Genomic DNA, 24,555 nt, shown 5'->3' on the forward strand with positions numbered 1-24,555 from the left:
ACATAAATGAGAACCCCCTTTGTAAGTCCTCTAGGAATCAATCATACTTAAAGGGCATTTGGGCCAGAGCTACAGTAAGAGTGGGTAGGTTCTATACCTGCTGCTCTAACATTGCATTTGTTTTTCAGGTGTGAACGCTTCGGTTTCCAATTTTTCTGCCACCCCAAATGTGTCCGTTGACATGGTGGAGCCAACCAACAGCTACAATGGGACTTCAAAGAATGAGACTGTAGTTGTCAACGTGACTGATATGGGATATGCTACGCCTTTGAATCACCAGCAAACCTATTACCATAAGCACGCCCCTCCCGTCCTGAAAACGCAGCCCGCGCTGGAAATGAGTGGCGGTGTGAAATCCAGCATTCCCTACAACCCCCCCAAGAGAGGCTCTCCAAGGCAGGTTGGCCACAGGCATTTTGATATCAACGAGCACCTGCCCTGGATGATCGTGCTGCTGCTGCTGCTTGTGCTGGTGGTGATCGTTGTGTGCAGTGTCCGCAAAAGTTCACGAACTCTAAAGAAAGGACCACGGCAGGATCCCAGTGCCATTGTCGAAAAGTCCGTTTTGAGAAAATCTTCCACTCTGACTCAGAACAGGGAGAAATGGATCTACTACTGCAATGGCCATGGTGAGTGATGTCGAGCAAATTCCACAAATGAAACCTAGAGAATTCTGTTCATAACTGAAATTGTTCATCCTGTTTAACTTAAAACAAGAGTTTCGCAGCACATTAAAGACCATGCTATTGAAGCTGGCATTTTTCAGTTGGGGGAAAGCAGCTTTGTGACAAGATGGGATGGCAGCTTGGAGTAGGAAAACAAGCAATGGGGATAAGGTCTTTCCCACCTCCACCTGCCCCAGAACTAGAGATTGGAATCTCCCATGGCTACTTTTTGGAAAGAAGCACGGCCATTCCGAAACAGCAGCTTAAAAGTTGCCTCTGGTTTGATCCTAAACTTAAAGCACTATGGAAGTGGAGTGGCGTGCCTTGACGAACTTTGTATTCGTAAAAGCTGTTTGCTATTAACTCCTGAACCTCTGTGATGTGGTAGTTATCTCAAAATGGCTCAGCAGGTTAAAGCAAATGCTGATGTGGTCCATTTCTCTTGCGTATTTGCTGGCTTATCTGCCTGTGTCTGTGCCAGGTGTATTCTTGCATTACTTAAGGCACGTTTCTTCAAATAGTTCCTATAAGGATACTAGTATAAATGCATAACATTTCCATTGACTTCAGCAGAGAATAAAGCAAGAAAGTTCAGAATGGCTATCATAATAATACTGTTGATAGATCAGTCAGCTGAAAAATGTATGCAGGCTTCCAAGTTAGTTTTCTTATTCAGCAGAATAGAAATACTGTATGCTCAAGGTTGTGGAGAGTCCTCAGGACTACTTTGAATTACTGTCTTCAGAGATGGCTAAGCCCCAGTTCAGGGACCCAATCTGCCCCCTTCCCAGGAAAAAGAAATAAAGTGGGCTGTGCTGGGGTGAGCAGAGCCCAGTGCCTGCTGCGCAACTGGGACTTGCTCAGTTGGGTGGAGATCAGCTGAAGAGAGAGGGCTTATTTGGCTTGTGGAGGGGGGTTGCCCCCATTTCTGGCTACCCCAGCTGCTGGTATACTGTCCCTGCAATGCTGGCAAAGGTAAAATTTAGCTCTTGGCTCAGGAAAGGTTAGCCAGCCCTCCATTAAACTATGCCACAATTTTATGGACCCCTCAGCAGGTTTAATCTTCCCCAAAAATATATTATGCTACAAAACTTAAATACAGAATCAGTGATTATACATCACAGATGGCTTTAAGACTTCGACCGCTTTTATATATTTGCAGCAGGAGCTCCAGAGAGAGAGAGAAGCTATTCTCCTGGCCTTTCCCCCCCTGTGATACACCACCATTGCCATTAGTTTTAGTCTTGCCCACAGTTGGCATGTGACCCACCCAAAAACCCTAAGAGGATGTGCCTTTTGACAAAAACTGGGGTGGAAATCTATCTAAAATTTACAATAAGAAAATTCTACCTCTAGCACACTTTTGTGCCCCCTTTGGCAGGCCCACTTGCAGCTTCGCCCTCCCACCTCTGGCATTAAACCTGAATAGGGAATTCTACGTTCATTCATAAAGCCAAGGTTCTTCTCTCCGCCTCCGGTTACTTTTGGCAAATGGGAACACACAGCTCTTCCAAGATTACGTCCAAGTGATTACTTGAAAGTGGGCTGCTGACTGCATCTTCCTCAACTTCAAACGCTTCTCTAGAGGCTGTACTCTTTTCTTTTTCTTTTTAAACAAACATAGACGCTGCCTTCACTTCACTCTATGGGAGTCTCCTTGTTTAACATGAACTGCCTAGTTCCTGGAATATAGATTTTCAAGCAACTTAGAGGGTCTTCACCTGAGTCACCCTGCCAGTGCGTTCTTTCGATAGCTGCCTCCAAGCTGGCTAATGATTAATGGCGATACAGTGGTGCCTCGCAAGACAAAATTAATCCGTTCTGCGAGTTTCTTCGTCTTGTGGATTTTTTCGTCTTGCGAAGCACGGATGCACCCTGGTACTGTATTATGAACATTATTACAGTACAGTACTGCTTTTAAAATGGGATAGCGGGAAATGCACAAAGCGGGTCGCTCCCCAGCAGGAGGAGTTTCCTCAGCCTGGAGGATCTGTTGGCAGGAAGAGGCAAAGACACCCCCTCCCACCTCCCCACAAAAACAGCCCCCCTTCCTCTGTCGCCAAGCCTTGCAGCGTCTTCGCTCCGCCAAACCGCGTCCCACATCAAAGCCCCAGCCTGCTCCTCTCCCTCTCTCTCCACGAGGTGCCAAAGGAAGTTCGAGCCCAGGAACCGAGGGCGGACGCACGAAGCGCCCGGCGCGGACTCTCCTTTGCTCCCCCCGTTACCTTGCGCCACACCACCGGGCTCCCCACAGTCTTGGCAGCTGCTCCCGGCTTCTTCCCACCCCCGCAAAGGCGCCTTCGCGGCGGCCCAAGCGCAGTGGATGCCTCCTCCTCCTCCTTGGTCCCCCTCCTCCTGCCTTCACGCAGTTAGGGCAAAATGGAGCAGCCATTTTGGGGAGAGAGAGGGAGGGGGAGAGAGAGGCAGAGGCGGCGGCGGCGGCGCAGGCGCAGAGACCCAGCCAGATCCGCTGGATTCCAGCCCACCTGCCTCCTCTGTGCCCTCTCCAGAAGAGGATCCCTCTGGAAAAGGTAGGTCGCTCCCTCGCTCGCTCCCTGCCAGCCCAGTTCCCGCTTCAAACTTGGTACAGTATTAACGGCTTTAAGAAAAAGGAAACAAACTCGCAAGACGTTTCGTCTTGCGAAGCAAGCCCATAGGGAAATTTGTCTTACGAAGCAACTCAAAAAACGAAAAACTCTTTCGTCTTGCGAGTTTTTCATCTTCCGAGGCATTTGTCTTGCGGGGTACCACTGTATGCAAGTATCCTGGGGCGGGAGCCTACCTGTTAGCCTTTGCTTGCTTGATGCCTTAAACCTCCCCAGGAGGCAGGGAACCAAACCGAAGCCACTCTTAGCAAAACAGGTCACTGTGGCGCACGCTGCCAGAAAGGGCTGCCTTTCCTAGTTGTTTCAGTCTGTTGCTTTTAATTGATCCCTTTGCCCTTAATTTGCCCCTTCTTCTTTTTTTAAAATAAATGTTATTGTTGCAACACAACACACACGACACTAAAAGAACAAACTTAAAAAGAAAATACTGTACAAATACAAGTACGAATATAGACACAAATACTAAACAAATAATAAACATATCACCATATTTCACTTCTTCCTTTCTTCTAATTGACTTCCTTCATCCTCAGCGCGAGTTTAAAAAGGTAAAGGGACCCCTGACCATTAGGTTCAGTCATGACCGACTCTGGGGTTGTGTTGTTCATCTCACTTTATTGGCTGAGGGAGCCAGCGTACAGCTTCCAGGTCATGTGGCCAGCATGACTAAGCCGCTTCTGGTGAACCAGAGCAGTGCGCGGAAGCACTGTTGACCTTCCTGCCAGAGTGGTACCTATTTATCTACTTGCACTTTGACGTGCTTTCAAACTGCTAGGTGGGCAGGACCAGGGACTGAGCAACGGGAGCTCACCCCGTCGTGGGGATTCGAACCGCCGACCTTCTGATTGGCAAGTCCTAGGCTCTGTGGTTTAACCCACAGCGCCACCCGCGTCTACTTTCATATTTAATAAACTGTTTCCTTCTCATTTTGTTTTTTCCTACTTTTCTTTCTATTTTAGACTTTTATAGCCTAATTTGTTTTGCAAAAGTTAATCAAAAGAAGTCCACGTATTAATTTGAGGGCACTGCTTTTTAAGATAATCTCTATCCTTTTGAAATTTTTGTTTAGACTGACCCCTAACTGCATCTGTCATTCTAGCCAACTCAAAATAATCACATAATTTTTCTTGCCACTCTTTTTTTGTTGGTCTGACTTGTTTTTCCAATTTTTGGCATTTAGGATTCTTGCCGCCGATGTTGCATACAGGAATATTTTTGTGTTTTCTCCAGTGATATCTGAGTCTAATATTCCCAATAGAAAAGCTTCTGGGTTGTTGTTTTTTTACAAAAGCTTGTTTAAATATTTTCTTCAACTCTTCATATACCAAATCCCAGAAGTTCTTAATTTTATCACAGGTCCACCACATATGTAGGAGTGTCCCCTCTGCTTGATTGAACCTCCAACAAAATTTAGATTTTGTTTTATACATTTTAAATATTTTGCGTGGTGTTAAATACTATCTATAAAACATCTTTAACAAATTTTCCTTTATCGGCTCACAAGCTGTAAATCTCCAATTCTCTTTCCATAATTTCCCCCATGATGATAACTGAATAGGTTTGCCTATGTCCATTGCCCATTTAATCATTACCTCTTTTACTTGTTCATCCTTCACCCCCCACTCTAGTAAAATTTCATACATTTTTGAGATTACCTTTGTCCTATTTTGTTACAATTCTTTGTCCTATATTCGAATTTCTCTTGCAAAACCTTGTTTGTTATCTGTTCTGAACACTTCAGAACAGTGTTCTGATGGTGGTACTGAATCCACCCTGTTTGGTGATGTTTTACTTCCTTATATTTTTTCAGTTTCAATTTGTTATCTTTTTCTTCTAGTAATTAATTTGCCCCTTCTCGGCAACTATGCAAGTGGAGCCCTGAAGGAGAAAGCTGGATTGGGCAGGGCTGACAGCGGGCAATGAGGCACTTCATGAGCAGGGGGACAGAGGGCATCTTTCCCAAGCACCCCCCCCAAAAGAGGGGGGGACTGAAGCCAGCACAGGAAAGGAGGATGGAATCATGGAAATTAAATGGATAATAAAACAGGGAGGGTTTAAATAAAGGAGGAAATTAATTGGAGCATATGTGATTATTCTTATTTTTTAAGATCCATAACCTTGATTTAGTTGATCCATAAGCCTATAATCTCATGGAAAATAGTAGCATAGAAAATGTTTATATCCTACAAAATGATCATTTTAATATTTTTCCCCAATTAAATACCACCCAGTCTAATGAGACTTAGTTCACGTACGTAAAAATGAAAACTCGGGATTTGTGACTTTGCCAACTGCTGCGATTTGGGGATAAGGGGAAAGCTGATCTGCAATATCTGTTCAATGAGAACAGCAGTCTGCAAATACTCAAAACTAGTTTGCAGCTTTAAATTGCCTTTGTCCTGCTCCCCTTGCCCCCCTCTCAGTCCTCCTCACAAGCTCTTCCAGGTGATTTGTGTTTATGATGTGGTGTTGTTTTCTGTCCATGTTTGGGTTATTGTTTGCTGAGCCTAGTTAGCTTTTTGTTAGAGAAAGGCACTCCGCGCGTGTTCAGAGGTACTGGCTTGAGTTGGGCTGGTGTTAGACTCTGTAGTAAGGAAGTCTCAAGCTTGTTGAAAGCCTAACGTAATATAGTGAATAAGAGCAATTATTTATTAGCTGGCATTCCAAGAGTATTAAAAGAACTGGCAGATGTGATCCCATGATATTCTTGTAAAGAAGCTGGTAAAATGCGGACTTGACTATGCTACCACTCAGTGGATTTGTAACTGGCTGACTGACCGAACCCAAAGGGTGCTCATCAATGGTTCCTCTTCATCCTGGAGAAGAGTGACTAGTGGGGTGCCACAGGGTTCTGTCTTGGGCCTGGTCTTATTCAACATCTTTATCAACGACATGGATGATGGACTCAAGGGCATCCTGATCAAATTTGCAGATGACACCAAACTGGGAGGGGTGGCTAACACCCCAGAGGACAGGATCACACTTCAAAATGACCTTGACAGAATAGAGAACTGGGCCAAAACAAACGATGAATTTTGACAGGGAGAAATGTAAAGTATTGCACTTGGGCAAAAAAAATGAGAGGCACAAATACAAGATGGGTGATACCTGGCTTGAGAGCAGTACATGTGAAAAGGATCTAGGAGTCTTGGTTGACCACAAACTTGACATGAGCCAACAGTGTGACGCGGCAGCTAAAAAAGCCAATGCAATTCTGGGCTGCATCAATAGGAGTATAGCATCTAGATCAAGGGAAGTAATAGTGCCACTGTATTCTGCTCTGGTCAGACCTCAACTGGAGTACTGTGTCCAGTTCTGGGCACCCCAGTTCAAGAAGGACACTGACAAACTGGAACGTGTCCAGTGGAGGGCAACCAAAATGGTCAAAGGCCTGGAAACGATGCCTTATGAGGAACGGCTAAGGGAGCTGGGCATGTTTAGCCTGGAGAAGAGGTTAAGGGGTGATATGATAAAAGGTAAAGGTACCCCTGCCCGTACGGGCCAGTCTTGACAGACTCTAGGGTTGTGCGCTCATCTCACTCTATAGGCCGGGAGCCAGCGCTGTCCGAAGACACTTCCGGGTCATGTGGCCAGCATGACAAGCTGCATCTGGTGAGCCAGCGCACACGGAACGCCGTTTACCTTCCCGCTGGTAAGCGGTCCATATTTATCTACTTGCACCTGGGGGTGCTTTCGAACTGCTAGGTTGGCAGGCGCTGGGACTGAACGACGGGAGCGCACCCCGCCGCGGGGATTCGAACCGCCGGCCATGCGATCAGCAAGTCCTAGGCGCTGAGGTTTTACCCACAGCGCCACCCGCGTCCCATAGGGTGATATGATAGCCATGTTCAAATATAATAAAGGATGTCACATAGAGGAGGGAGAAAGGTTGTTTTCTGCTGCTCCAGAGAAGCGGACACGGAGCAATGGATCCAAACTACAAGAAAGAAGATTCCACCTAAACATTAGGAAGAACTTCCTGACAGTAAGAGCTGTTCGACAGTGGAATTTGCTGCCAAGGAGTGTGGTGGAGTCTCCATCTTTGGAGGTCTTGAAGCAGAGGCTTCCAGTAGTGATGTATGGAAGTGAGAGCTGGACCATAAAGAAGGCTGATCGCCGAAGAATTGATGCTTTTGAATTATGGTGCTGGAGGAGACTCTTGAGAGTCCCATGGACTGCAAGAAGATCAAACCTCTCCATTCTGAAGGAAAGCAGCCCTGAGTGCTCACTGGAAGGACAGATCCTGAAGCTGAGGCTCCAGTACTTTGGCCACCTCATGAGAAGAGAAGACTCCCTGGAAAAGACCCTGATGTTGGGAAAGATGGAGGGCACAAGGAGAAGGGGGCGACAGAGGACGAGATGGTTGGATAGTGTTTTCGAGGTTACCAGCATGAGTTGACCAAACTGCGGGAGGCAGTGGAGGACAGAGGTGCCTGGCGTTCTCTGGTCCATGGGGTCACGAAGAGTCGGACACGACTAAACAACAACAACAACAACAAAGCAGAGGCTTGACAACCATATGTCAGGAGTGCTCTGATGGTGTTTCCTGCTTGGCAGGGGGTTGGACTCAATGGCCCTTGTGGTCTCTTCCAACTCTATTATTCTATGATTCTATGAAAATGTCATGCTGCAATAAAGCTACAGATAGGTAGCCGTGTTGGTCTGCCATAGTCAAAACAAAAACAAAAAATCCTTCCAGTAGCACCTTAAAGAACTGACTTAGTTGGTCTTTAAGGTGCTACTGGAAGGAATTTTTTTTTTGCAATAAAGCTGTTTGTTTTCCAATGTCAGAAGATTCTTGCAGTCGGTGGAATTCAGTGAGTTTGGCAAGAGTTCCCTTAAGAGATTCTTTCAATACTGTTAAGGGAACTCTCCTTGACCCCACTGAATTCCACTGATGGTAGCAGATTGGCAGGGCGAATGGAGGTGGATCACCCGCACTTGATAGAAGCACTGACAAACACAGCACTCCTCAGATCCAAAGAGAGACCCCTGGCTTGCATATATTCTTCCAAAGGACCACTGCAATGTCCTACAGGGGTAGTGGGAGGCATGGACAAGGCTGTCTGCCTGAGGAAGGGAAGACTGATGAGCCAGAAGAGGCTCTAATGGCCTGTTGGCTTGCTTGATGAAGAAAACTCCATTCTGAAACTGCAGAGGTGCTTTCTGTGCAGCCAGTTTGCAATGGGGGCACTTTTCACAGCTGTGTTCTGAGAGACTTGCAGCCAAAATGCCTTATCATGCTGGGACTTCAGCTCATATGTTGCGCTTGTATTTTTCATCTCTCCATCAGTACTAAACAAGGTACCTGGTCCCTGAGTTTTGTTTTAAAGCTGCTCTTTGAATAGAAAGGTCACTGCTTGCAAAAAAGGAACATTTTATTTCCTTATACTAGTGAGTTGGCTGTGCAGTCTCTCTGAATTTGGCATCAGCATAAATGCCAGAGTAATTCTGAAATACATTTGAGTTGTAACCAAGTATTGGCTATCATCTTCAGTCCTCCTCAATTTAATATATATCTTGGTCTTTCAGCTTCAAATTCTTCTATGTAGTGCATGGCTTCCATGCTCCTGGTGGCAACAAACAAGTCTCCTTGTCCTTTGCTCCATTGCCAACGGGAAGCAGAAGCAGAAGACAATTGGCTGGCAGCCTTTGGCAATGAAGACAAATTAAAGGAGCCCTCCCACCACTTAGGGCATATGGGAAAGGGATGTTGAGGCCCAAAGTAAGCTGGATCCACAGGTTGCAAGAGGTATTTTCCTCATGTTCTCTCCTCTGGAACTTCACATAGAGGGAAATGGGGAAAGGTGCCTTCTGGATGCCTGTGGAGCCCTGAGGTTCTGTATGGATAGATAAGTGAGACAGTTTGTACTAAGCTTTCTCCAGAGGTGGCCCAGGTCATCCATCCTTTTCAAATCCCAAAACTCTTCCTATTATTATGCTTTCAGTCATGGGGGAATGTTGCTCCCCATGGGCCCAACTCACCACTGCCAGACTCCAGTGAATAGAACTTGGGGTTCTAGTAAAAAACAAAGTAGATCCTGAAAGTCCAAAGTCTGCCCATCTCTGCAGTATGGGAATTGCAGAAGTACAAGCAATAATACCCATTTTTTAGAACCCTTCAAATTTAGGTGAACCAAAGTGGCATCTCCATAACTGCATGAGGCAAGGATCAGGGCTACTCATAGGATCCCCAACGTGGCACATTTTTGGAGGACATAAGGTGGCACTCTCACTATTAAGAAAGCCAGAGCATTGGTGTTGGCCTCTCAGTGAACCTTCTGGTTCAGAAAAAATATTAACCAGTAGACTACAAAAAAGCTTTTGAAATACCGCTGTGAGGGACCTTGTTGCTTGCTCCGAATATGCAACGATGACCCCTGGGAATGCTAAGCAAAATTCAATTTTCTTTTGGGTTATCGCCCGTCAAACAGGCATTGACATTCTGAAGCTGGTGGCAGCCCAAGTTGGAAGCCAGTGGAAGGAGATCTACCAGTTCCTGTGCAATGCAAGCGAGCGGGAGGTGGCTGCTTTCACCAGCAGCTATTCTGCAGACCACGAGAGGGCCTATGCAGCTTTACAGCACTGGACCATCAGGGGCTCTGAAGCCAGCCTTGCCCAGCTGATCAGCGCTCTCCGTCAGCACCGGCGCACGGATGTGGTGGAGAAGATCAGGGGCTTAATGGAAGACACGACGCAGGTAAGATACACATGTAATGCTTGGCTCTGTTGGCTCACGCCCAGCACAATCCTGACCATGTCTGCTCAGAGGTAAGACCTATTGGATTCAATGGGACTTACTTTCAGGTAAGTGGAATTAGAGCTGCAGCATTAGTGAATTAAGGCTCGGTCCCTGCTGCTGATTTTGAGGCCTACAAACAGGATAGGCCTTTGTAGGGTTTAACTACCTTCATAGCACCATAGACTTGCAGAACTGGAAGGAAGACTGGTGCTCATCCGGTCCAGTCCCCTGCAATGCAGGAATCTTAACTCATATCTTTACATTCCTGGCAAAATGTTGCCAGTTTCTTATGGCCTGAAAGATTTTCCTCAACGATCTGATGGAGCTCCACTTACTTTTTTGTGTTCCATGAATTCATGGAACCTGGAGGAGACCATACTTCCCGTTTTGAGAGGTGGCTGTGCCGATAGATAATAACGGAACCCTTGTGTTCTATCCCCCCTTGGATCAGACCTTCGCCTCCTTCAGGCATCCTGGTATTGGTTACAGGTGTCAAGCGGGAATTGTACAGCAAAATACAGGGAGCCAGCAGAAGAATTCCCCTTTCCCCTTGTTTCCTTGTTCCTTGTTTCACTCCATGCTGCTGTAAGCAGTTGGAAGCCCTGAAATGACACTAAAGGTAAAGGTACCCCTGCCCGTCCGGGCCAGTCGTGACCGACTCTAGGGTTGCGTGCTCATCTCGCTCAAGAGGCCAGGGGCCATCGCTGTCCGAAGACACTTCCGGGTCACATGGCCAGCATGACGAAGCTGCAGCTGGCAAGCCAGCACCAGCGCCACACACGGAAACGCCGTTTACCTTCCCGCTATAAAGCGGTCCCTATTTATCTACTTGCACTTAGGGGTGCTTTCGAACTGCTAGGTGGGCAGGAGCTGGGACCGAACGATGGGAGCTCACCCTGCCGCGGGGATTCGAACCGCCGACCATGCAATCGGCAAGTTCTAGGCACTGAGGTTTTACCCACAGCGCCACCCGCGTCCCTATGAAATGACACTAGTACCTACCAATTAAGCAGTGCATAATGTAGTTTAAAGTTGCTTTCTGAAACAATTGGCCAGTGTCAATGCTGTAGGTAAGCAGCAAAGTGGGACTTTACCACTATCTTCCAGCAATCTCTCAGTATTACGGAGATCCTGATTATACCACAGAGAGTGCACCATTTCATAATGCCAAGTCAGCAGCAGGTGATTTTCTACACATTTGTTTAAATCAGGTTTGCCTCTGCCTTTTATTTTTAAACTGCATTATACTTTCCAAGCACGTTTCTGAGCACAATTCAAAGTGTTGGTGCTGACCTTTAAAGCCCTAAATGGCCTGGGTCCTATATACCTGAAGGAGCGTCTCCACCCCCATCGTTCTGCCCGGACACTGAGGTCCAGCTCCAAGGGCCTTCTGGCAGTTCCCTCACTGCAAGAAGGCAAATTACAGGGAACCAGGCAGAGGGCCTTCTCGGTAGTGGCACCCGCCCTGTGAAATGCCCTCCCATCAGATGTCAAGGAAATAAGCAACTATCTTACTTTTAAAAGACACCTGAAGGCTGCCCTTTTTAGGGAAGTTTTTAATGTTTTATGCTGTATTGTGTTTCTAACATTTACTTGGGAGCCGCCCAAAGTGGCTGGGGAAACACCGCCAGATGGGCGGAGTATAAATAATATATTATTTATCATTATTTTTATTATTATTACTTATGGACATTCATGTTTCCTTTTTGCTGAAAATCTTCTATCTGGAGAAAGACCTGACTAACACAATATGTGGGTTGTTGGTCCAAAGCCAGAGGCTTTTCTGACAACATTGAGCTTTTGTTCTTGTTCCTGTTTTCCCTAGTAAATATACTTTGCAATAGATCATGGTGTATCAAAAAGTTTTTTGTGTGTTATTGTGTTCCCTTCAGTGGGGCAGTTTTTTTATGAACAGGGTGTTGCATGAGTGACTCGTCCTCGTCTGTTTTGTGTTATCTGAAATTTGCTCTCCTAGGCTTCGTTCTTGTGGGTGCAGGATTCTCAGCTGTAACCTGAGCAGAGTCATCTGTGCACCAAGCTTGGCTTCTGATTCATTGTTTTAAATAATGAATACCTTTGTCTCACCATGTTATGTGCTGCAGTTCCTGTTCTAATTTTAAACAGCAGAAAGCTAAGCATTTTTCTCTAACCTCTTCTTAACTATGCCACATACAGCTGTTGTCTCTGTTCTGTGCTAGATGAGTTCTTGCATCAAATATTTGTGTCTAAAAGCTTAATGCAACATCACCCTACCTAAAATCATGTCATGAATATGATTCTTTGTCTGTTATGTTTCTGTGGGAACTCAAAGGAACTGCAGGATGTGGTAGTGGGTGCAGACTTCAACTTGTATCTTAAGAATTCATTCCTTCGTTCATTCAAAGCTTCACAGAACAGCTTGCATATCAATATGATGAACAAAGTCCCTGCCCTCAGGCTAGCAGTGTGAAAAGACCTAGGCACACAAGGAAAATGGACTGTCTTGTGAGGTGCTGGGCTCTCCTACCTTGGAGGTGTTTAAGCAGAGGTTGGTTGGCCATCTGTGAGGGAGGGATGCTTTGGCTGAGATTCCTGCATTGCCGAGGGTTGGACTAGATGACCCTCACAGTCTCCTCCAACTATGTCCCTTCTATGACAAAGGAATGAGGTGAAGTGTAAAGCAAGGAAATTCAGACAACAAATTCCTACTGCTTCTTAGAAAAACCAGTTGGATTTGAAACAGCTGGTTCACAGTTCGAAGCACAGGGCTTGTTGGGCTTTGCAAGGGAGCCAGAGGTTTGCAAATGTACATATTCAGTGGGTGATATCCAGCCAAGTCATAGTCTGAGTACTTAAAGTAATTCACTTAAGTCCATTGATTTCAATGGGCTTACTGTGAACATGGCTGACATTGATTATTGCTCAATCCCTCACCCATGCCCGATGAAGTCTCCAAAGTGAAAGGAATACAGTGGTACCTCGGGTTAAGAACTGAATTCGTTCCGGAGGTCCATTCTTAAGCTGAAACTGTTCTTAACCAGAGGTACCACTTCAGCTAATGGGGCCTCCCACTGCCACCGCGTGATTTCTGTTCTCATCCTGAAGCAAAGTTCTTAACCCGAGGTACTATTTCTGGCTTAGCGGAATCTGTAACCTGAAGCGTTTGTAACCCAAGGTACCACTGTAGTTTCCATGGGGCAGATGGTGGGGCTTCAGTGCCTTGTGTGTAATTAATTCCTTGGCTCATCCCTATGACTACTGGAAAGAGAATAAATGAGGTAAAATGAGGAAGTGTGTAGATTTGCCCAGTTCAAGCCGGTTGCAGAATTTGGTTACTTGGTGCAGAAGTTTGATAACAGTTTTGCATACAGTCTTGGAGGTGACAGAAAATCAGTCCTGGATTGTTACATGGGGACAGGAGAAACTGCCTTTTGCTGAGCTCGGCTGCTGGTTCATCTCTCTCAATACTGGGCTGGCATCAGCTCTCTGGGGTTTCAGAGGGGATAATCCCAGCGCTGCCAAGAGGGACCTTCTTCTGCATGCCGAGCAGGTGCTCTGCTGCTGAGCTACAGCCCGCCCTTCTCCATCGCTGCAGTTTGTCTAAGAACATCAAGTGTGTACAGGACTGACTGACTCTTTGGCAGAAAGCCAGCGGTGTTTCATAACAGCCTCCTGGTGTTTTGCTTACAGTACATGTACAGTCAGCAGATTTGCATGACATTTTTCCTGCATAAATTGGGCTTCTAAAAACTATTATTGCATGAATGCCATAAAACTGAAGGAAAGGAAAGCTGTCCCCTTGAGTGCATCTGGCTGGCTTGCTGGCTGGGTGGCTCTTTGTGTTCCCAGACCCTTGTCCCCATTGCCAGGATACTGTAAGTTGTTAGGGGTTCAAATAGACTAATAATCCCTAATTCTTCCCTCCCTTTTTAACTGACACTCTCAGTGTTTCATAAGTCCTGGAATATAATAATAATAATAATAATAATAATAATAATAATAATAATAATAATAATAATAATAATTTATTATTTGTACCCCGCCCATCTGGCTGGGCTTCCCCAGCCACTCTGGGCGGCTTCCAACAGAGATGAGAAATACACTAAAATGTCGCATATTAAAAACTTCCCTGAACAGGGCTGCCTTCAGATGTCTTCTGAATGTCAGGTAGTTTATCGCTTTGACATCTGATGGGAGGGCATTCCACAGGGCGGGCGCCACTACCGAGAAGGCCCTCTGCCTGGTTCCCTGTAACTTGGCTTCTCGCAGTGAGGGAACCGCCAGAAGGCCCTCGGAGCTGGACCTCAGTGTCCGGGCAGAACGATGGGGGAGGAGACGCTCCTTCAGATATACTGGACCGAGGCCATTTAGGGCTTTAAAGGTCAGCACCAACACTTTGAATTGTGCTCGGAAACGTACTGGGAGCCAATGTAGGTCTTTCAAGACCGGTGTTATATGGTCTCGGCGGCCGCTCCCAGTCACCAGTCTAGCTGCCGCATTCTGGATTAGTTGTAGTTTCCGGGTCACCTTCAAAGGTAGCCCCACGTAGAGCGCATTGCAGTAGTCCAAGCGGGAGATAACCAGAGCATGTACCACTCTGGCGAGACAGTCTGCAGGCAGATAGGGTCTTAGCCTACGTACCAGATGGAGCTGGTAAACAGCTGCCCTGGATACAGATTTGACCTGCGTCTCCATGGACAGCTGTGAGTCCAAAATGACTACCAGGCTGCGCACCTGGTCCTTCAGGGGCACAGTTACCCCATTCAGGACCAGGGAATCCTCCACACCTGCCCGCCTCCTGTCCCCCAAAAACAGTACTTCTGTCTTGTCAGGATTCAACCTCAATCTGTTAGCCGCCATCCATCCTCCAACCGCTTCCAGACACTCACACAGGACCTTCACTGCCTTCACTGGTTCTGATTTAAAAGAGAGGTAGAGCTGGGTATCATCTGCATACTGATGAACACCCAGCCCAAACCTCCTGATGATCTCTCCCAGCGGCTGCATGTAAATGTTGAAAAGCATGGGGGAGAGGATAGAACCCTGGGGCACCCCACAAGTGAGAGCCCAGGGGTCTGAACACTCATCCCCCACCACCACTTTCTGAACATGGCCCAGGAGGAAGGAGCGGAACCACTGCTCCCAGCCCCTCAAGACGGTCCAGAAGGATGTCATGGTCGATGGTATCAAACGCATCCCTATGGATGCTTGCAACAAAATGCTGCAGTGTGACAAATCCCCCAACAGGAATGCTCCTGTTCAAGCTGCGACCAGTCAAGAGCATTATGGGGGCTTCCCTGCGCCCCACAATTCTGAAAGCTTTCATTCTGTGTCAGAGGGTTTCAACTTTCTTGGTTCCATGGCTCACTTGACCAACGACCTTCTTTCTGCGAGACCTCCGTGGGTTTCAGGAGCCCAGTTAGGTCACCCCTTGCCTGCAGCACTGGCAGCCCCTCACTCTTTTTCAAACACCCTTCCTTGTGGAGTGTTCCCTCAGCCTCCTCTTCTCTCACCTCTCCTTGGGATTCTTTTGGGCAGCCACTGCTGCCGCCCCGAATCTCTTGAGGTGCCTCCCAGAGGAGCCTGTAGCCAAGGCTGCTGCAAGATGCAGCTGTGGAAGCCTCAGGGAGGCAGAGACGCAAGAGGGCATCAGAGGAGGGAGGGAGGGAGGGAAGGAAACAGGGCCAGAGGGCAGTGTTGCCCAAGGCACCCCTAACCATCATGCAAGGCACCCCCGGGTGCCACTGCACAGGGGTTGAAAACCACTGTTCTATGTGATATAACATGTGGAAACCACCAACATGGGTACACAGGAACCGGGCCACCAACCAGCAGCAAACTCCGACTCCTGAAGACCTTTTGTTGTTGTTTGGTCGTTTAGGCGTGTCCGATTCTTCGTGACCCCCTGGACCAGAGCAGGCCAGGCACTCCTGTCTTCCACTGCCTCCCGCAGTTTGGTCAGACTCACGTTTGTAGCTTCGAGAACACTATCCAACCATCATGTCCTCTGTCGTCCCCTTCTTCTTGTGCCCTCCATCTTTCCCAACATCAGGGTCTTTTCCAGGGAGTCTTCTCTTCTCATGAGGTAGCCAAAGTATTGGAGCCTCAGCTTCACAATCTGTCCTTCCAGTGAGCACTCAGGGCTGATTTCCTTCAGAATGGATAGGTTTGATCTTCTTGCAGTCCATGGGACTCTCAAGAGTCTCCTCCAGCACCATAATTCAAAAGCATCAATTCTTCGGCGATCAGCCTTCTTTATGGTCCAGCTCTCACTTCCACACATCACTACTGGGAAAGCCATGGCTTTAACTATACGGACCTTTGTTGGCAAGGTGATGTCTCTGCTTTTTAAGATGCTGTCTAGGTTTGCCATCGCCTTTCTCCCAAGGAGCAGGCAATCTTTTAATTTCGTGGCTTCTGTCACCATCTGCAGTGATCATGGAGCCCAAGAAAGTAAAATCTCTCACTGCCTCCATTTCTTCCCCTTCTATTTGCCAGGAGGTGATGGGACCAGTGGCCATGATCTTCGTTTTTTTTATGTTGAGCTTCAAACCATATTTTGCGCTCTCCTCTTTCACCCTCATTAAAAGCTTCTTTAATGCACCCTCACTTTCTGCCATCAAGGTTGTGTCATCTGCATATCTGAGGTTGTTGATATTTCTTCTGGCGATCTTAATTCTGGCTTGGGATTCATCCAGCCCAGCCTTTCGCATGATGAATTCTGCATATAAGTTAAATAAGCAGGGAGACAATATACAGGCTTGCCGTACTCCTTTCCCAATTTTGAACCAATCAGTTGTTCCATATCCAGTTCTAACTGTACCTTCTTGTCCCACATAGAGATTTCTCAGGAGACAGATGAGGTGATCAGGCAATCCCATTTCTTTAAGAACTTGCCATAGTTTGCTGTGGTCAACACAGTCAAAGACTTTTGCATAGTCAATGAAGCAGAAGTAGATGTCTTTCTGGAACTCTTTAGCTTTCTCCATAAACCAGCGCATGTTTGCAATTTGGTCTCTGGTTCCTCTGCCCCTTCGAAATCCAGCTTGCACTTCTGGGAGTTCTCGGTCCACATACTGCTTGAGCCTTCCTTGTATAATTTTAAGTATAACTTTGCTAGTGTGTGAAATGAGTGAAATTGTGCGGTAGTTGGAGCATTCTTTGGCACTGCCCTTCTTTGGGATTGGGATGTAGACTGATCTTCTCCAATCCTCTGGCCACTGCTGAGTCTTCCAAACTTGCTGGCATATTGAGTGTAGCACCTTAACAGCATCACCTTTTAAAATTTTAAATAGTTCAGCTGGAATATCATCACTTCCACTGGCCTTGTTATTAGCAGTGCTTTCTAAGGCCCATTGGCCTCACTCTCCAGGATGTCTGGCTCAAGGTCAGCAACCACACTACCTGGGGTATACGAGACATCCATTTCTTTCTGGTATAGTTCCTCTGTGTATTCTTGCCACCTCTTCTTGATGTCTTCTGCTTCTGTTAGGTCCTTTCCACTTTTGTCTTTTATTATGGTAATCTTTGTACGAAATGTTCCTTTCATATCTCCAATTTTCTTGAACAGATCTCTGGTTTTTCCCATTCTATTGCTTTCCTCTATTTCTTTGCATTGCTCGTTTAAGAAGGCCTTCTTGTCTCTCCTTGCTATTTTTTGGAAATCTGCATTCAGTTTTACCAGACTTTTTACTAGCCTGCTAAAAAGGCTAGTCTCTTGTAGTTCGGGAGAGGAAGGGAGGCCTTCCTCTGTGCTGGCCATAAATATAATGTCAAGGCCCCCTGAAACCCGGAACCCATCCTGAAGGTTGGTCACAAGAAACTGAAACATGTATCTGGACCTCTTGTTCATTTTTCCTTGTTGCTTTCCCTGCAGAAGGGTATCCTGGTCATTTGGTTGATAGAAGTCCAGCAAAATTGGTGGAACTCTTTATGTGATGATGCATGTGCTGGCAAAGCATGTTTGTGTCGGCAAAATAGTTATGGCCCTAAAAATTTGCAGCACAGTTTTATTTATCTTAGCAATGGCAGAGTTAAGAGTCAGCATGGATTTCTGAAAAATAAGTCATGTCAGACTAACCTGATCTCGTTTTTTGACAGAATTACAAGCCTGGTAGATGAAGGGAACGCAGTAGATGTAGCCTACCTTGATTTCAGCAAGGCATTTGACAAGGTGCCCCATGATATTCTTGTAAAGAAGCTGGTAAAATGCGGTCTTGACTATGCTACCACTCAGTGGATTTGTAACTGGCTGACTGACCGAACCCAAAGGGTGCTCATCAATGGTTCCTCTTCATCCTGGAGAAGAGTGAATAGTGGGGTGCCACAGGGTTCTGACTTGGGCCCGGTCTTATTCAACATCTTTATCAACGACTTGGATGATGGACTCAAGGGCATCCTGATCAAATTTGCAGATGACACCAAACTGGGAGGGGTGGCTAACACCCCAGAGGACAGGATCACACTTCAAAACGACCTTGACAGATTAGAGAACTGGGCCAAAACAAACAAGATGAATTTTAACAGGGAGAAATGTAAAGTATTGCACTTGGGCAAAAAAAATGAGAGGCACAAATACAAGATGGGTGACACCTGGCTTGAGAGCAGTACATGTGAAAAGGATCTAGGAGTCTTGGTTGACCACAAACTTGACATGAGCCAACACTGTGACGCGGCAGCTAAAAAAGCCAATGCAATTCTGGGCTGCATCAATAGGAGTATAGCATCTAGATCAAGGGAAGTAATATTGCCACTGTATTCTGCTCTGGTCAGACCTCAACTGGAGTACTGTGTCCAGTTCTGGGCACCACAGTTCAAGAAGGACACTGACAAACTGGAACGTGTCCAGAGGAGGGCAACCAAAATGGTCAAAGGCCTGGAAACGATGTCTTATGAGGAACGGCTAAGGGAGCTGGGCATGTTTAGCCTGGAGAAGAGGAGGTTAAGGGGTGATATGATAGCCATGTTCAAATATAATAAAGGATGTCACATAGAGGAGGGAGAAAGGTTGTTTTCTGCTGCTCCAGAGAAGCGGACACGGAGCAATGGATCCAAACTACAAGAAAGAAGATTCCACCTAAACATTAGGAAGAACTTCCTGACAGTAAGAGCTGTTCGACAGTGGAATTTGCTGCCAAGGAGTGTGGTGGAGTCTCCTTCTTTGGAGGTCTTTAAGCAGAGGCTTGACAGCCGTATGTCAGGAGTGCTCTGATGGTGTTTCCTGCTTGGCAGGGGGTTGGACTCGATGGCCCTTGTGGTCTCTTCCAACTCTATGATTCTATGATTCTAAGAATGTCCTCCAGTCTCCCCATAAAATGAGTGGGAACTAAGTGTACTCCATTTTTGCCAGATTATGCTCTTAGTTCCTTTCCTTTGTACATTTTGTGTCCTAAACAGACACACTAGGATGTCACACTAGGAGAATCCCTTTAGGTACCGTATTTTTTGCTCTATAAGACTCACTTTTCCCTTCCTAAAAAGTAAGGGGAAATGTGTGTGCGTCTTATGGAGCGAATGCATGCTGCGCAGCTATCCCAGAAGCCAGAACAGCAAGAGGGATTGCTGCTTTCACTGCGCATTGATCCCTCTTGCTGTTCTGGCTTCTGAGATTCAGAATATTTTTTTGATTGTTTTCCTCCTCCAAAAACTAGGTGCGTCTTGTGGTCTGGTGCGACTTATAGAGCGAAAAATATGGTAATTAAGATCATACTACCTTCTAAAGGAAGTGGTGCAATGATCAGAAGAGAAAGGAAACCGGCTAAGTAGGAGAACAAGATGCCCGAGAAAATATAAGTTCCCAAGCAGTAGCAAAAAATTGGACATGTTGTTCTTAGGCAGCTGTGACAGCTGGGAAGTTGGAATGGTTTTTGTTTTTTTTACAGCTCTGCATTCATCAATTACCAGCAGAGCAAGTTGTGGCTTATGCTAGAAAGTAATGGAATTGGGTCATTAATCTCTTTAGTAAGCTGTACTTAAGTCTTTTCAGTCACTTCCACACACATCTTAATAGCTTCAGGGAAGTATAGCAAGGTCTTTCCTTTGTAAGCTCGCCACGAAAAGTGAACCCATGGAAGGTGTCCCTTTGGTTACTTGCAAATATGTCTTTCACAGTATTTCTCCAGTTCAAGCAGTAGCATCAGCTTAGTGGGAAAATGCCAGTTTATTTTATTCCATTTTCCATGAAAGCAATTTCCCCCACATCTTCCTTAGTCAAGGAATTTGCATCTTCTCTGTCTCAAGCACTGGTGGCGCTCAGACTGCAAGGCTGGGACGCAAGCATTCCAGTTCATACATCTTGATTTGAAGGCTCCAGGTGTTAGGAAATAAAGACATATATCCAGTGACTTTGGCACTTGTGCACTTCATTGGCGTTGCTGCCTTGCTATTCTGTGCTCCCACACTCAGAATTCCTAGATCTACTCCCCTCCATTTAAATTTTATCTTCATCCCAAAGGGAGATTTGTTCCAAACCAGACCCTCATTTCTGCTCTGAGTAAAATTTAGTTGTGTGGACACTGGTTTTAGAGGACAGCATAAAGTGGGCAAAATCAAAACCTGGTAGAATGGAGGGCATGATTGTTGTGGAATTTGGCCTCAAAGGTCAGTGCAAAGGCGCCCGTTTTTGCAATTTTCGTGTTCTTTTAGGACCGCTTTTGCCACTTTTAAGGCCCACTTCTGCATGTGTGTGCAGTTGTGTGTGCCTTGAACTCACGTAAATGGCAACTTGCCTGTACCAGTTTCTGGGAGTCACAGCTGGAGAGACTGCTGTTGTGCTTCTGTGCATCTCATAGGTAGCTGGTTGGCCACTGTGGAAACAGGAAGCTGGGGGTTAGATGGGCCCCTCCCTTAATCCATCACATTTGCTCAATGTCCTTATCTACAATACATATTCAGCTAAGAAGGTGGCAGTTGTCTAAGCTGGGCAAAGCATGTTGCAGTCTCCATTGAGCGTGATGAACATATAACAATAAAAACTGAATGGATCAGTAATACCTGCAAATGATTATTGGTCATTAAAATTGTCCAGAAATCTAAGTCTTTAAAAAATAAAAAGAAAGGTATTACTCTGGCAAATATGGAGCACTTTCCCTTTTATTTTTCAGTGTTATTGGAACCCAGAGAATTCCTGCTTAGAACACAAAGTATCCTTCTGTAACACAGCTGGCCCAATCTGCATCTGTATGGCCTGGCTGTAGAAAAATGTTCCTTCAAGGACAAAGTGCTTTTCAGATTTGAGGTGCATTTTACAATGAGCACAGTTGCACTGGCTCTTCAGACAGCATCTCCAGCCATGCTTGTTCTCAGAGGCATCGATGATGAAATGTGTGTGTGTGTGTGTGTGTGTGTGTGTGTGTGTGTGTCAGTGGTTCTGGTGGGATTTAGCAGCTAGCAGGTGCAGTTTCGGATATCTGTAATGCAAAGTGACTGTTTCTTGAAACTTAAACTATACACTATCTTCTTGAGCTTGCTCTGTTAGGAAAGGGAAGGGAATTTAGTTGAGGACAAATGCAGTTTTGGAAAAGACTCCAGAAATTATGCAAAGAGATTCTCTTTTGCAGAAAATGTTCAATTGTAGTCTATTTCCATGAAAAGTCAATTTCTACAAATGCACAAGACAATGAATTGAAGCAATCATGGTGAAACTGGGACATTTCAAAGTCTTGTGGCATCCAAATGACTTAACACATTTGTCGCAGCAGAAGCTTCCCGAACTGCCGTCCGCTTCATCAGATCATGAAGTTTTAGCATGTGTATATACAGGTGAAACTTGGAAAATTAGAATATCATGGAAAAGTTCGTTTATTTCAGTAATTCAACTTAAAAGGTAAAACTAATAAATGAGATAGACTCATGACACGCAAAGTGAGATATGTCAAGCCTTTATTTGTTATAATTGTGATGATCATGGCATACAGCTGATGAAAACCCCAAATTAACAATCTCAGAAAATTAGAATATTAAATGAAATCAGCAAAACAAGGGCTGCAAATAGAGCAATATTGGACCTCTGAGAAGTAGAAGCATGCATATGTACTCAGTACTTGGTTTGGGCCCCTTTTGCATCAATTACTGCGGTGTGGCATGGATGCTCTCAGCCTGTGGCACTGCTGAGGTCTTATGGAAGACTTCTTCAATAGCAGCCTTCAGCTCTTCTGCTTTCTCGGTCTCATGTCTCTCATCTTTCTCTTGGCAATGCCCCATAGATTCTCTATGGGGTTCAGGTCAGGTGAGTTTGCTGACCAATCAAGCACAGTAATCCCATGGGCACCAAACCAGGTTTTGGTACTTTTGGCAGTGTGGGCAGGTGACAAAGTCCTGCTGGAAAATGAAGTCAGCGTCTCCATAAAGCTCGTCTGCAGAAGGAAGCACAAAGTGCTCCAAAATCTCCTGGTAGACGGCTGCGTTGACCCTGGACTTCATGAAGCACAGGCTGATAGCATCCATGCCATGCTGCATTGAGGCAGTAATTGATGCATGTAGACATGGTGGTGTGAGCGGGGAATTGTAAATAGCAGGGTCTTGGAAATTGTTGAACCTTTCTTTTTTTAAAACACCCACATGTAATATTTCTGTGAGATTTGTCTGCATTACAAACCGCGGTTTAGTATGGCATCTGATCTGGGCCATAGTCACCTTGGCTACTGGGCAGGCTGGCTGTAATTGTTATGCAGGTGCTATAATTAATACAACACTTTCCATTTACACAGCTCTTTATCTCACCTGGCCACAACCTTGTAAGGTAGGCCAGCAGGATTACCATGTGGACTGAGGCTGAAAGAATAGTGACTGGTCCAAGACCATCTACTGGGTTTGTGACAAATGTGAGATTTGAATGGAAGCGAGTTGAGTCCCGCTTGATCATTTCACTTCCCCAGCTCTGCATGTGGTTGGAAATTTGAGCTTCTAATCTGCTCTTTGGCTACAGAATCCACCCACCTCTGGTGAAAATAAAGGAAGGGGTCAAGTATGCTCCTGGGAGAAATTCTGGCAGACTAGACACCCACCATTTTGATGTTGGCGCTGATAAGGAAAAGTTCTGGGGTGAGAGACTACTCAACAGCCCAGCTTGTCGGGGTACAAGTCCCCCACGGGTCCATGCGGTCAGTAAAAGAAGGAAATTCTAGCCAAACAGTGGTCAGTAGATCATGATCTTTATTGTTGCTCAGCAGGTCCCCACAGGAGTAAGGAACCCCGAGGATGGGGCAACATTGACTTCTAAAACTTCCCACAATATCCCAGAATACAGTTCATACAGCATCATTGATACATCATCTTTACATCACTGACATGTCACAAAAGGGGAGGGGTAGACAGAGGTTGCACTAGTTCAAGCTTGGCAAACATGTCCATATGTGACCTTGGTACAAGATTAGCATAGGCAAAGCGTGTCCAGGCGCCTCTCATGGGGGTGTGGGTTTGTTTTGTTCGCATTTTTTATTATGTGCTTCATGTTTTTTATCTCGTATTTTTTATGTTGTGAACTGCCCTGAGATCTATGGATAAAGGGTGGTGTACAAATTTAATAAATAAATAAAAATATTTTTAAAATACAGGATTTTAGCAGAGAATTGCATGACTGGGATCTGACTGTTTTGCCTGAAGGCTGCCTAGAAGGAGACACACAGAGTCTGGAAAGTCGTGGTGGATTATACTGGGTTCATGGAGATATTTTATTAGCAGTCATGGGAGCTAATTGCCTTGAGTAACTGAGGGTAACAGTATCTGCTCTCCTGGGCGTCCTCTTCTGTCCTCCTATGACCCCTTTTCATTTCCCGTTTCCTCCTGTCACTCCCTTCCCTGCCAGAGCCAGCTGCTCCTGACGCAGGCCCAGTCAGCCCCATTGCACAGAGGCAGCCCTTTCTTTGGGAAGGACCAGGAAGCTCTGGGGCCCAGATCCTCCTTGCTGCAATTTAGGGAAGCCACAGTGCTGAGAAGCAGTTTAGGAACCTGCTTCTGAGCCCAGTGGAGATTGGGCCGGCTGCTTGCACAAAGGGCTCAGAATGTGTTTTTATTGCCGTTAAACCTTCTCAGTTTAACAGCAATGACTTCTGTATATTGATTATTCCGACTGTGGAATATTTACTCATTTTGCGTCTCATGTTTGGGCCATGTATTGAGGCCTTTATACTGGTGGTTAGCAATATTAATCTCTCTTGACTTAAACTGCCAGGAATGCCACAGCTACAAATGTTGGGTTGATCAAAAAAGTAGCAAGCTATCTCTAGTTAGCAAAGCAGTAAGTATTTGGATGTTTGCGAGACGGAATGCTTGTGAGCTGGAGGGAGGCAATCAAGTCCTGTGCTCACCTTGGTCCAAAATAAAAAAAAATTCCGTCCAGCAGCACCTTAGAGACCAACTAAGTTTGTTATTGGCATGAGCTTTCGTGTGCATGCACACTTCTTCAGATGCACAAAAGCGGGACCTGACATCTTTCCGCAGGGCCTGCAAGACAGAGCTGTTCCACCAGGCTTTTGGTCAGGGCGCAGCCTGACCCCCACCTCTGGCAACCTGCACAGAATTTTGCTTAATGGTTGCCATCAATTTGATTTTAATTAATTTTATA

General features: G+C 45.9%; 2 protein-coding genes across 2 annotated transcripts in view; one reads left to right on the plus strand and one right to left on the minus strand.

Moving 5' to 3' along the window:
* The window catches only part of LOC310840430 (uncharacterized protein), a gene marked incomplete at its 5' end in the record, with an annotated part of 135,589 nt that overhangs the window by 56,414 nt on the left and 54,620 nt on the right, over positions 1-24,555 (minus strand). The window lies entirely within an intron of this gene.
* TNFRSF21 (TNF receptor superfamily member 21) overlaps positions 1-24,555 on the plus strand; it is a 39,292-nt gene that overhangs the window by 7,499 nt on the left and 7,238 nt on the right. The window contains exons 3-4 of the mRNA XM_083730342.1: positions 129-629; positions 9,706-9,971. Of these exons, the coding sequence (XP_083586468.1) occupies positions 129-629; positions 9,706-9,971 (767 nt within the window). The remainder of the gene's footprint in view (positions 1-128; positions 630-9,705; positions 9,972-24,555) is intronic.

The sequence above is a fragment of the Podarcis gaigeae genome (genome assembly GCF_964106915.1).
Source record: "Podarcis gaigeae genome assembly, chromosome: 3".
Classification (NCBI taxonomy): domain Eukaryota; kingdom Metazoa; phylum Chordata; class Lepidosauria; order Squamata; family Lacertidae; genus Podarcis; species Podarcis gaigeae.